Below are 14,001 nucleotides of genomic sequence, written 5' to 3'. Positions count from 1 at the left end.
CTAAAAAAATTATATTTAGTTAGAGGGATGAATTACAAGCATTTTTGGTCGTTACACGTACCCCCGAAATCCTACGCACTTTTGAGAAAAAAAATTCTTAAAGTTCATAAAAATGGTCCAATTTCCAAGTGGCCATAACTACTACAATAGTAAACAAATTTCAATGAAACTTTTTTCTAAAGTAGAGCTGATGGTTATCTACAAAAAAGTATTGGACAACTTTTCTGTAGGACGTTAAACAATATTATTAAAAATGAAAAACGAATTTTTAAGAAATAATCGACCAAATTTTTCACGAAAGATTTCAAATCTCGAAAAATTATTTTCGGTTGCAGGGGTCGATTACAATCATTTTTCGTCATTACACATAGCCCCGAGATCCTACGCATTTTCGAGAAAAAAATTTGGAAAAGTACTGAAATTTTTAGACAAAATTAAAAAATTTCAAATCATACTAAAAAAATTATATTTAGTTAGAGGGATGAATTACAAGCATTTTTGGTGAATTGACCTACCCCCGAAATCCTGCGCATTTTCCAGAAAAAAATTCATTACGATTAAAACTTTAAACGTTAATAACTTTTTAACGAATCCTCAATTAACAAATTGCTATTCTTGATTTTCGTCCTATTTTGGCCTCTAGAGTCCCCTATTAAAATTTTTCCCAGGGTTGGCCTGAACACTCTGTATATAGTAATAAAAATGATTCAAACTTAAGAATATGTTATGACTTTTAGTGTTTCACTCGTTAAATTAAATATTTTCCAACCATTAATATTATAACCGATTGGATTGTCTAAATTCACGCGTAATAATTACTTGATTATATTAATTATATTTTAAATACATATTTCGACAACTACAAAGTACTTAATTGATAAATATTATCTATATATCTCGTCAGAGTTGAGGAAAAGTTAAAAATGTTCTGTTGAGCTCGACAGATGAACACTATTACGATCAGTAAGTATATTAAAGCTTGGTACGTGAAACATTATGTTTATCAAAGCTGCCAAATTTTTTTTTTCATTTAGAATCATTTTGTTCTTATTTAAACAAGTTCTACTTAGCGATTCGAAGAGCGTGCAACTTTACCAAGATTATAATTGTTATTGGCTGGCGTTGTACTTCTTTCGCAGCAATATAAAAAACGAATTGCTTGTATAGTCGTGCTCTTAACGTAGACAGGCAAAACAGTTTCTAAATAGTAAAGTTTTAGTACTCCGTGGAAAAATGTCGATTTTTTTCTTCTTCTTATTTTTCCTACGTAATAGGTACGAGCAAGATGAACAAACGATAGGACCATATAATATTCACTACGTATTGCTTCTCTTACCGAGTAAGTTCCCCGATGTATACTAGACACTATGTGCTAAACGAATTTAATGGAATGATATTCTGTTCCAAGTAACGACTAAAATATTTCTATGAACGTATGCACCAAAGGTTCTCATTAGGCTTCAGGACGCAACATTCTGCCATCCAGCTCCGTAAATGATAATTAAATATTTGTATATTATATTAAAAATTTCTACCGAGTATGTACAAATCATTTCTAGCGAATTAATTCGAATTACAATCAGATTTTTAAAAACTGCGCAGAAAGATCCTTCGAATCTTACTTCTCTATGGGAATAATGAAAGCGCTGTAACTAAATTGCAACGATGAATTAAATTAAAGATTAAGCTACGGTCTTAACTAGTTCGTTCCTTTATCGTAGTTTTTGAACACTTTCTATTGTTGTCGTTTCAATTAAATTGAGTCAATGTCGTTATGGAAAGGAATGCTATTGTTGTTGTTGCAGTTGTTGCAATAACGGGCACACTTCGACTAAAGGAGTTCCTAGGATTTCTTGGCATACTTGATTCATATCGGGTTCCATCATAAGCGAAGAGATTTGATCCTCCGTTAACATTTCCACGCTAAGTTTTGCATAATCGAACACGTACAATGAATAAAGTAATTGGTGTGATCGAATATCTGAGAAAAGTAACATACCTTGCCAAACTTTCACTGTCGGATGTCTCTTCGTCTGCATTCAGATAGGTTAATGTCTTTTCTAACGGGCTAGGAACCTTCTTTCCTTTTCCCTCTAGTTTCTCGGATTTTTCAGACTTCTCCTTATCTCTCTCAGCCGTTTTTTGTTCGCTAGAACGCCCCTCCGTCAGGCTAGATATGTTCAGCATCATCATACCATGGTTCAGTAATTCTTTCACTCGTTCTCCGGTTCCTGCACTCCACAACATATCAAGTGACTGTCTTCTGCTCGAGTTTGCTACAATATTTAACAAAATATTACATTTCCATACGAAACGATACAAAATTGCTAGTTAAAACTGCTTACCTGAACTACCTCCACTGATCTCACCGCCCGCTGAACTTCGAGTTATCCAATTAGCTAAACTGCTATCAATTTTGTTCTTATTTTTTATCGATGGACTCCTCGTAACTTCTGCCTTCTTCTCAGCGCTCAAAGTAACTTCGTTTCCCTTTGAGATGGCAGGCAGCGACTTTTGAGTTATCAATTTTCTTCGACTAGAACCTTCGCCAAATGGTTGAACATTCGCGCCATTGGCTACTGGATTGCTACTATCCGGACTCAGATCCATCGGTAACGGTTTGTAAGGAATTTGATCCTCCTCGTCCGAATAGACTTCGTTATTGTAGTAAACTTCATCCGGAGAATTATTTAAGCTAATCTCCGTCCATTCCTCGCCATTTTGTACGGTAGTGTTACTACTGTTTGTTACCACCGGTGTTTGAATCGTTACTCGTTTTTCTATAGGCGAAATAACGTTTGACAAATCGGACAATTGCGATGTCGATGAACTCGTTTGATTTAATAATATGATATGTTTTGTGTCGGTTGTTGCAATGCTTTTTGGACGGTCCCGCTTTATGTATTTTCGAGGTTCCGTGGATGAAAGGTTCAAATTATTTAGGCCCAAATATTCGGAAGGCTCTCTGTCAATCTGAATGGTAACACAACAGTAATTGTTAAGGTTAACTTACAGTTACCTTTATTAAACTATACAGGGTGTTGGGAAAAATTTTAATTGGAGATTTTAGAGGGTAAAATAAGACGAAAATCAAGAATATCAATTTCATGACTGAGGTTGACTTAAAAAGTTATTAAAAAATTTCAAATCATTCTGGAAAAATTATTTTCGGTTGCGGGGGTCAATTATAATTATTTTTGGTGAATAGACCTATCCTGAAATCATAGCCATTTTCGAGAAAAAAATTCCTTACCGAAAATACGATTTCTAGCCAGAAATGGTCTTCCAGACCTAACCCAGACCTGAAACAGACCTAACCCAGACCTGACCCAGATCTAACTCAGACCTAACCCAACCTAACAAATCTGGGTTAGGTCTGGGTTATGTCTGGGTTAGGACTGAGTTAGGTCTGGATTAGGTCTGGGTTAAGTCTGGGTTAGGTCTGGGTTAGGTCTGAGTTAGATCTGGGTTAGGTCTGGATTAAGTCTGGGTTAGGTCTGGGTTAGGTCTGGGTTAGGTCTGGATTAAGTCTGGGTTAGGTCTGGATTAGGTCTGGGTTAGGTCTGGGTTAGGTCTGGGTTATGTCTGGGTTAGGTCTGGATTAAGTCTGGGTTAGGTCTGGGTTAGGTCTGGGTTAGGTCTGAGTTAGATCTGGGTTAGGTCTGGGTTAGGTCTGAGTTAGATCTGGGTTAGGTCTGGGTTAGGTCTGGATTAAGTCTGGATTAAGTCTGGGTTAGGTCTGGGTTAGGTCTGGATTAGGTCTGAGTTAGATCTGGGTTAGGTCTGGGTTAGGTCTGAGTTAGATCTGGGTTAGGTCTGGGTTAGGTCTGGATTAAGTCTGGGTTAGGTCTGGGTTAGGTCTGGATTAAGACTGGATTAAGTCTGACCCAAACCTAACCCAGACCTGACCCAGACCTGACCCAGACCTGACCCAGACCTGACCCAGACCTGACCCAGACCTGACCCAGACCTGACCCAGACCTGACCCAGACCTGACCCAGACCTGACCCAGACCTGACCCAGACCTGACCCAGACCTGACCCAGACCTGACCCAGACCTGACCCAGACCTGACCCAGACCTGACCCAGACCTGACCCAGACCTGACCCAGACCTGACCCAGACCTGACCCAGACCTGACCCAGACCTGACCCAGACCTGACCCAGACCTGACCCAGACCTGACCCAGACCTGACCCAGACCTGACCCAGACCTGACCCAGACCTGACCCAGACCTGACCCAGACCTGACCCAGACCTGACCCAGACCTGACCCAGACCTGACCCAGACCTGACCCAGACCTGACCCAGACCTGACCCAGACCTGACCCAGACCTGACCCAGACCTGACCCAGACCTGACCCAGACCTGACCCAGACCTGACCCAGACCTGACCCAGACCTGACCCAGACCTGACCCAGACCTGACCCAGACCTGACCCAGACCTGACCCAGACCTGACCCAGACCTGACCCAGACCTGACCCAGACCTGACCCAGACCTGACCCAGACCTGACCCAGACCTGACCCAGACCTGACCCAGACCTGACCCAGACCTGACCCAGACCTGACCCAGACCTGACCCAGACCTGACCCAGACCTGACCCAGACCTGACCCAGACCTGACCCAGACCTGACCCAGACCTGACCCAGACCTGACCCAGACCTGACCCAGACCTGACCCAGACCTGACCCAGACCTGACCCAGACCTGACCCAGACCTAACCCAGACCTGACCCAGACCTAACCAAGACCAAGATGCCTAAATTTTTCGACGAAAAAAAAATTTCAAATCGTTTTGAAAAAATTGTTTTCCGTTATGGGGTTCGATTGCAATCATTTATGGTCAATAGACATACCCTCGAAATCCTAACCATTTTCGAGAAAAAAATTCCTTACTGAAAATATATTCTATGGCCAGGAATGTCACTTGAAAATTTCATGCGAATGTTTAAAATTTCATAACTTCTGAACGGATTGGACGATTTTAATGTTTCAAAATGCAAATAACGCGTATTTTAGCGAAGAATATGTACAAATTCTAACAATATTGAAAAAGTTGTTCCTTAACACCGTAAAGTGAGAAAAACCTCAAAAAAATTGGCTCGATCTTCAAACATCCATAATTTCTAGAATAGCGAACGTATCTCAATGAAATTTAGTATGGAAATAGAGCTCGTGGATACTTACAAAATAGTACTAAACGCAATTTCCGTAGGACGTCATACAAATTTGTTAAAAATAAAACTTTTCGGCAAAAGTAAAAAATTTCAAATCGTTCTGGAAAAATTATATATAGTTACAAGGGTCAATTACAATAATTTTTGGTGAATAGACCTACCCCCGAAATCCCACCCACTTTCTAGAAAAAAATTCAGTACGGGCAGAACTTTAAACGTTAATAACTTTTTAACGAAGCCTCCATCAACAAATTAGTATTCTTGATTTTCGTCTTATTTTGGCCTCCAGAATCTCCCGTTGAAATTTCTCCCAGGGTTGGTCGAACACCCCACCCTGTATAAGTAATATAAAATAATTACTCTTGTAGGCACAGGACACGGTGTACTAGGGCTCATTTTATCAGGAAGGCGTAAATATTCATCACTGGTATAATCTGTACTATCGGGTGATCCAGTCACGCTGGAATCTGTTGAATTTGTTGCATTAGGTTGCGCAACGGACTGGTTAATCATGTCCCTCGATTGCTTGTCAAATTCATCCGACCCATCGTATCTTCTAGTCTGCGAATTGAGAATATAAAAATAATTGCAGATTATTTCATATTTAACGTTTAAATAGTTTCAAAAGGGATTGAAAAATAATTATACCCTATGAATTTCATCACTAATTTTTTCTAAGTTTCTCAATGCCTCTGCGTAGGTCATTTTAGCATCACCGACTGATCTTTCTAACGCACTTACTCTTAATTTTTGTTCTTCCAACATTTGATTAAAATGCGCTTTCATTTCGTAGTACGGCCTGTATAATAAATTATTTGATAATTAATTTCTTCATAGAGTTTTAAATACGTACCACGTTTTTTTCTCTTCGACAGAAGCTTACTACTTTCAAAAATGTTGTATTATATCGTATACTATAAGAAGCGTTCTTTGATAAAGCAAATTTATATGTTCATGTATTCGACAATGAAATATTTTTTAAAAATATAACTCGTGTGCAAAGAGGGGTGATGGTTCGAGGTGGAATAGAACAGAACACACACAAAATGACTATCGGGGGTGAGAAAAATAAAAAAATAATATCTATCCTACTTACAACATGAGCAAGTTGTGCCTGTAGGCGATACTGTTTATCAGAAGCAAGCTGCGACGTGCACCCATACTGCCAACATGAATATAACCAAAAGACATAAATATTCTAATATCTATACAAACTTAACATAAACATGGTAAACATTCAAAAAATAAATTATCAAATACTCATGTGGGGGGGGGGCGAAAGTAAATGTCAAAAATCATGGGATAAAAACTGAACGTGGTATCGTCGAAATACCTGTATCTAAAACTGTCGTATGTATTGATTAAATGCGTTACATTCCATGCGTTGTCATAGAAACTAGAAAATCATTCGATGTCGCTAGCTAGAAACAAAGCTAGTAACGAAACGTGTATCAGGTGCGTACCTAGATTTAGCAATCGTACGTTTTAGTTCGTTCTGCAATCTCTGAACTTCGTGCTCTGCTTTATGATACAACGTAGTGGTATGCCTGTGCTCCGCCTCTGACAATGCTCTTTCGTGTTCAGATTCATTGACTCTGGAAGTTGCGTGGTTCAACATTTCCTACAAAAGTCATCAAACTACATTCCTTCGAAACGAACAATCTTTAAATCGCTCAAGATCAAATTAATTTCTTCTAACTAAATTAACATTGTTTCAAATACCTGCCAAGCATGGTCGAAACATCTGCCTTCGGTTCTCAAACCTTCCTCGGCCAAGTAAACCATTTCTTTAGCAGCCGCGTGCTGGCTATTGGCTCTTTCGAATCTAATAGCAGCTTTTTGCGTTTCTTGTAAAGCCTCGGAGAAACAGTTTACGCGTTAAATTGTTATTTATACGTTGTCGAGTAATTTAATTAACCTGTCTTACTTCTTTCGCTTTGAACCTGGCATCGTAATACGGTCTAGACTTTTCAATGCAAGTGCCAAGTTTCTTGGCTAACGTGTCAATTTTCAACGTAGATTCGCAAAGTAATTCCCTGAAAGTTGCTCTCGCTTCCTAAACGGAGAACGTATAATTTACAAATTCGTAGAATCTTGAAAAACAAAGTTTAAAATGCAGTTTGCGGTTTCGTACATCTAAATTTCTAACGATAAATTCGATGGATTTCAATTCGATAACATTTCGAGTCGCGAAATGGTTTTTTTTAGACAACGTTGTAAATAACTGTAAAATAATCTTTAAAAACATTATCCGTTTCAAAACTTATTGCTAATTTAGGTCCTTCGAGAGGAAATATTAGTTGTTTAATCGTACTTACATCCAAATCAACTTCAAGCTTGTTGATATCGTCGGTAGCAGTATTCAATATTTCGAGTTCGACCTGAAATAATAATTGACCGTGAAAAAATTAAATTCTATTCGCTGTGGATTCCAAAAAATATTACTGTATAAAAGAATTGCTTTACGTTCATTAACATCTGGATTAACAAGATGAATTGGTATAGTGCTGCAATAGAAAATTAACGTTCAAAGAAAAATGGAAAATATTTGGTAAAACGGTAAATAAAACCGACAATCGTAAAAGCATTAAACATTACCAGGAATTGGGAAAGATTTGAAAATCAGGATAATCATATGTTAACAACGAATAAAGTATAATTAAGCATTTTACGAGACGCAACGTGTAAATGTCAATATCACAAGTGGCTGGCTTCTGAAATAAATTATTCCCCGAATCACGTACTGGTTTACCTGCACTCTAGGATCCACTGCATCGTCAATACGATCAGAATCATCGTTACCATCTTTTTGCACACGTCCACTCATAATTAAAGCTAAAAAACGAATTTTATTTACAATATTTCATACCACCTATATCGTCTGCTACATTATCAGGTGGCCATGTTGAATGTCAGAGCGACCGACAGCGCCGTAAACGTCAAAACGGTCAAGGGCACTTGTAAACTAGGCGTTCTTCCGATCACAGTTCTCTTTATGCTACTGTAGGGAGTATAACGTAACTCCCTAGTTACTCCCGCAGATGGCGCAGTTGAGATAGAGGTTGTGGCGGCTAACGTCACAGTAGTAACAAGCGCCATCTAGTCAAGTCCCTAGTCTAGTTAGCTTTAGTTAGTTTAAGTAAAAGTCACTAGTTTGTAGTATTTAGATTTAAGTTGGCGCGCCCCCCTTGGTACATGGCCCAAGGGATGAAAAGGGCCCAGTTCTGTTCGACGCCCTCGGGAAGACAGAAGCACATAAAAACCGAAGCGTGTATTCGAAATAAAAGTCTTTGTGAACGCAATCGTATTAAGTGTATATATTGAAGACTCTCCCAGCAGATACCTATCCACCGCAGAGGTTGTAGCGACCAGCGGCCAGTGTTGCCGGCGATCGACGCGCCATCTTAAGTCAACTAGGTCAAGTTAGGTTAGTTAGTTTCTAGTCACATGTTAGGGATTTTAGAATAAGTAGTTGGTAAGCTTAGATAATAAGACTCGCGCCTCGTAAGAAACAAAAGGAAGAGTTAGTTCGAGCTTTCCTCTCGGTATCGTCAGTTAGAAAAAAAGACGTGTAGCACGGAAGAATAAAGAGTTTTATTTAGTGCAGCAGTTCAATACAAACCACTAGAGGGGCTGGGGTGCACTAGGGGATTTGTCTCTAGGGAGACAAATCTGGCGGTGTGGCCAGATCTGGCATAATTGAGTGTGTAGGCGCTGGCCTACGTATGTGGGCACAGGGTTGTACACAATAATTACACGTGGCATAGCGGACGAGTGCTTTATTGGACTGTCTCTCAGGCTTGCTCGGGGAAGACCTCTCGATTGTCTCGTGTCTCTAGAGGCCCAGGGAGTGTGGGAGGAATTTGGTAGTCAAATTAAATGAGCCTCTTTCTGTTTAACAAATTAACGTATATATATTTTTCACAATGTTCTCTCCACGTGTGCATCACACTCTCTCCATACATGGGACTTCCGCGCGTCCCCCTCTCGCGCCCCAGCGTTGCCAACATCCACACTCACTCGCCAGGCATACCACATAATAAAAATAACCCCACAGGGAGTACCTAGGGACAAATTCCCTATAGCATCCCGGCCTCTCTCAACGGTTGGCATCGGCGGCCATCGCGCCATCTGCGGGAGTAACTAGGGAGTTACTTCATGCTCCCTACAAGTGCATCGAAATCTCCGGTGACGCCGGATGTAAATAACATTCTTTGATTTGTTTACTGGCGATCACGCTCGGCTAATATCTCACGTCCAGCTAATTTCAAAGGTATATAAAATCTATATTTCTTAACCCTACATGTGCTCAAACTCTGTTACATTAATTAACTAACTTTTATGAATTTTTACAAGACCTAAATGAGTATAATAAATAACAATGAATAAACATAACGATTAATACGTGAATAGGATTAAATATTATACTTAGTGATTGAATATAATAATTATTAGTGAATGAACATAATGGTTATAATATTTTATGATGCGAGCGATTTCTGTAATCTAGTTACTTAGTATCTAGTAAGTAACTATTCGTAATATAGTGACGAGGGGTCAGAGTGGGGGGGACGTACGCTACGCGGATGATGCAATTCTCTTGCGAGAAAGCGCTCGAGAAGCTTCGCCACCTGGCGGTAACATCGCAGTACTGCTACGGGCGAGGTAAAATTGATTTTCTTTAACATTTCAACTTGAGAATTCATAGTTTTAGTTCCACTGTTAAAAGTTCACCCATATATATATATATATAAAAGAATAAAATAACCCAGACCTAACCCAGACCTAACCCAGACTTAATTCAGACTTAATTCAGACCTAACCCAGACCTAACTCAGACTTAATTCAGACTTATTCCAGACCTAACCCAGACCTAACCCAAACCTAGGTCTGGGTTAGGTCTGGGTTAGGTCTGAATTAAGTCTGGGTTAGGTCTGGGTTAGGTCTGAATTAAGTCTGGGTTAGATCTGGGTTGGGTCTGGGTTAGATCTGGGTTAGGTCTGGGTTAGGTCTGGAATAAGTCTGAATTAAGTCTGGGTTAGGTCTGGGTTAGGTCTGGGTTAGGTCTGAATTAAGTCTGGGTTAGATCTGGGTTAGGTCTGGGATAGGTCTGGGTTAGGTCTGGGTTAGGTCTGGGTTAGGTCTGAATTAAGTCTGGGTTAAATCTGGGTTAGGTCTGGGTTAGGTCTGGAATAAGTCTGAATTAAGTCTGGGTTAGGTCTGGGTTAGGTTTGGGTTAGGTCTGGGTTAGGTCTGGGTTAGGTACGCCCAAATCGAAATTCAGACTTAATTCAGACCTAACCCAGACCTAACCCAGACTTAATTCAGACTTATTCCAGACCTAACCCAGACCTAACCCAGACTTAATTCAGACCTAACCCAGACCTAACCTAGACTTAATTTAGACCTAACCCAGACCTAACCCAGACTTAATTTAGACCTAACCCAGACCTAACCCAGACCTGACCCAAACGTAACCCAGACCTAACCCAGACCTAACCCAGACTTATTCCAGACCTAACCCAGACCTAACCCAGACCTAACCCAGACTTAATTCAGACCTAACCCAGACCTAACCTAGACTTAATTTAGACCTAACCCAGACCTAACCCAGACCTGACCCAAACCTGACCCAAACCTAACCCAGACCTAACCCAGACCTAACCAAGACCTAACCCAGACCTAACCCAGACCTGACCCAGACCTAACCCAGACCTGCCCCAAACCTAACCCAGACCTAACCCAGACCTAACCAAGACCAAGATGCCTAAATTTTTCGACGGAAAAAAAAATTTCAAATCGTTAAGAAAAAATTATTTTCGGTTGCGGGGGTCAGTTACAATTATTTTTGGTGAATACACATACCCCTGAATTCCTACCCACTTTCCAGAAAAAAATTCGAGAAAGTGTGAAATTTTTAGACGAAATTAAAAAATTTCAAATCATACTAAAAAAATTATATTTAGTTATAGGAGTCAATTACAAGCATTTTTGATGAATAAACATACCCTTGAATTCCTACCCACTTTCCAGAAAAAAATTCGAGAAAGTGTGAAATTTTTAGACGAAATTAAAAAATTTCAAATCATACTAAAAAAATTATATTTAGTTAGAGGGGTCAATTACAAGCATTTTTGGTGAATAGGCATGTACTCGAAATCCTAGGCATTTTCGAGAAAAAAAATTCCTTTTTAGTGATTGAATATAATAATTATTAAAGAATGAACATAATGGTTATAAATATTTTATGATGCGAGCGGTTTCCGCAATCTAGTTACTTAGTATCTAGTAGTTAGTATCTAGTTACTTAGTATCTAGTAAGTAACTATTCGTAATATACGGCCGAGGGGCCAGAGTGGGGGGACGTACGCTACGCGGACGTTACAGTACTATTTCTCATAAGGGACAAAAAACGTTGATGTTCGTTTCTCGCGCGTGAGTTGACAATCGCGATACTGTGTTTCTATTCGCTGTACCGCGAACCGCGCGTTATTCGATATTCCGTCTTCTGTTTCATTGCGCGCGCAGCATCGTGGCGTGCCGCCATTTTGAGTTTATTTGCCGCGCGCGCAGCATCGTGGCGTGTCGCCATTCCGAGTCTGTCCACCGCGTGTGGAACATCGTGGCGTAACACCTCACCGAACAAAGACCAGGTTGTGCGTACTAATTACTGTATACGTTTCAAATAATTAAAATTGTTAACCAACTGTCGTGTAATACCGCTTCTCATTGAGATAACCTAGCACCCCTAGCATTCTTGACGCTCTCCTCCTTTGGCCGCAGCTTTATCGTGTGGACACAAGAGCCGGATCAACAAATTGTCGACATGAGGCTACAGGCGATCCAGCCCCACGTTGGACGCCACAGATCCACGCCGGAAGTGCTACCTGAAGCTCTTTTGTACGGCCGCCACACTGCCCCCCTCCGAAGCGGAATGAACCAAGTAAGCCCGGAGAAATTTTCCTTTATCAATGCCGATAGAATCCTGACGTAAACAGTTGTATATTCTTCCAAAGAAAGGTGTTTCGAAAAAGTAATGTCTTTGTCGCTAAATAGTCCATTGGAATTCACAAATTCAACACGTCAACGAAGAACACCAAGCTTTTTTTATTAACACGTGTATTCATTAAATTTATCGTTTTAAAATCGGTGAGCTCAAATTTACAATTCCACATATAATGGTAAACATTTGTTCGCCCTTCTTGACTAAGCCCGAAGGCATTCCGTAACTTAAAACTTTAAATGTTTCGAGCCTCCGATTAGATTGCTCTATGTGCACTCAAGCTTTGGCAATCTCGGCGCCAAAAAGTGCTTCTTCCTTCGACAATTGTGTTTTTTCTCTCGAGAAAGGAGAACGAATCAATTTTATGTCATTGTCTTTACACAGTTTATCAATTGTAAGTCTTCTATCGACCGTGATAGTGTCATTTTTTAAATAATTAATGATGTTTGTTCAAAAATTACATTATCGGAAGTTCTACCACCATATATATTACTTATAAAACGTATAAGAACGCCAGGAGTCACTCCGGTCATGTACTTAATACTGTATGTACGTTTATACTGTGATTATGTTGCTATTTGGCAACGTAAATTGAATACTTTAGGTATTAATTTGTCCGCAAGAGTGACGGAGTATTGAGCTGTATAGGAATGCCTTCTCTTTATATTAGCGCGATACTCGCATCCCGTCTGGTCTGCATTTATAATAAAATCCTGCAATTATAACATTTTTAGTCTGGCGTTGGAAACGTTTTGCCGACTCCTTCTACATCATTGAATATATTCAGCCGATGCAATTTTTAAAATTGATGATAAATCGGTTGATCTTGACTTTACTGAATTTCTGTTATTTTTCATTAAAGAAAATAGTCGCTCGTATAAATAAGTGCTTCCGAACATAGCCAGTATATAACAAACAATAAGATTTTAGGAAACCGATCTACAGATAAACATAAAAATCTGGATCACATTGGATTTCAATTAATTCGGTGTATTCGCATTCTATATCTTCCAGAAATGAAGCAAATTGACAATAATTAAGTAAATTGCTTTGAAAAGATACGTTTATTTCTGATCTTTTAACCACCAATTATATAATTTGAATACATTTTGTAATGCGCAACTCTTTCTTTTTTTTTTTTTGAAAAAACAATCCTTTTCATGGATGCTGCATCGAAATGTATCATCACTATCGAGTTGTTCTAAACGGACGATATCTTCATACACAGCATCCATGGCCTCGACGATGAGATAGAACATGTTTCAACCTCTGCCATACCACCGTAGACGAATCAGTGTCGTCAGACATTTCATACTCTTCGTGGAGTCCATTTCGCAGAAATAATTAAATAGTTTGTTGGCGATAATTTTTACACGAGGCTTGAAGACATCACTTGAGTTGTCATTGATTATATCTTGCTCTCGTAAAATATTCAGGAAACACTGAACTGCGTCTGTTAGTTCCTGCTTTGTCGGCTTGCTTTCTTCAGGATAAGCAACAGAACTCGACCCTTCAGCCATTATTTCACTCCTATAATTATATTTTTGGTTAAATTTTATATTATAATATAATTATTAATATATTGCATTAATACTTGCTAAAATTTTCTACTTGAAACTTTGAGAATATTTCTATAGCTTGTAAATTTCACATTTGATTTGCACGTTTTACACGCTACGACTTCTGAAATAGCAGAGAAAACAGCGATAAAGTTCAATAGACGGTAACCGAATGCTTCCATCGACTTCAACGTTGTAACAATCTTCGGACAGTTTCAGTTTTTTTGGCAGATGTGCCGCTAACGCTTTCGAGCCGCGGCGA

General features: G+C 39.4%; 1 protein-coding gene across 4 annotated transcripts; it reads right to left on the bottom strand.

The window, feature by feature from the left end:
• Positions 1-629: 629 nt before the first annotated feature.
• Positions 630-8,099, bottom strand: LOC122397201. Of its 4 annotated transcripts, XM_043396197.1 has the most exons (12): positions 7,930-8,050; positions 7,644-7,684; positions 7,496-7,558; positions 7,105-7,233; positions 6,900-7,034; positions 6,641-6,798; positions 6,274-6,339; positions 5,826-5,976; positions 5,538-5,738; positions 2,346-2,973; positions 2,000-2,276; positions 630-1,923 (listed from the first exon to the last, which is right to left on the bottom strand). In XM_043396197.1, exons 2-12 carry the CDS (start codon positions 7,653-7,655, stop codon positions 1,788-1,790), a joined length of 1,956 nt encoding a protein of 651 aa, XP_043252132.1. In that variant the 5' UTR covers positions 7,656-7,684; positions 7,930-8,050; the 3' UTR covers positions 630-1,787. The 4 variants fall into 4 exon arrangements, with proteins under 4 accessions (XP_043252132.1, XP_043252134.1, XP_043252130.1 ...); XM_043396199.1 differs by lacking the exon at positions 7,644-7,684 and having other exon boundaries at positions 8,047-8,099; XM_043396195.1 differs by lacking the exon at positions 7,644-7,684 and having other exon boundaries at positions 7,930-8,074.
• Between the last annotated feature and the right edge of the window lie 5,902 nt (positions 8,100-14,001).

The sequence above is a fragment of the Colletes gigas genome, unplaced genomic scaffold (genome assembly GCF_013123115.1).
Source record: "Colletes gigas isolate AHSC1104 unplaced genomic scaffold, ASM1312311v1 Colletes_gigas_Sc00009, whole genome shotgun sequence".
Taxonomy (NCBI): Eukaryota; Metazoa; Arthropoda; class Insecta; order Hymenoptera; family Colletidae; genus Colletes; species Colletes gigas.
The sequence above is the reverse complement of the archived record's forward strand: the minus strand, read 5'-3'. Positions and strand labels throughout refer to the sequence as shown.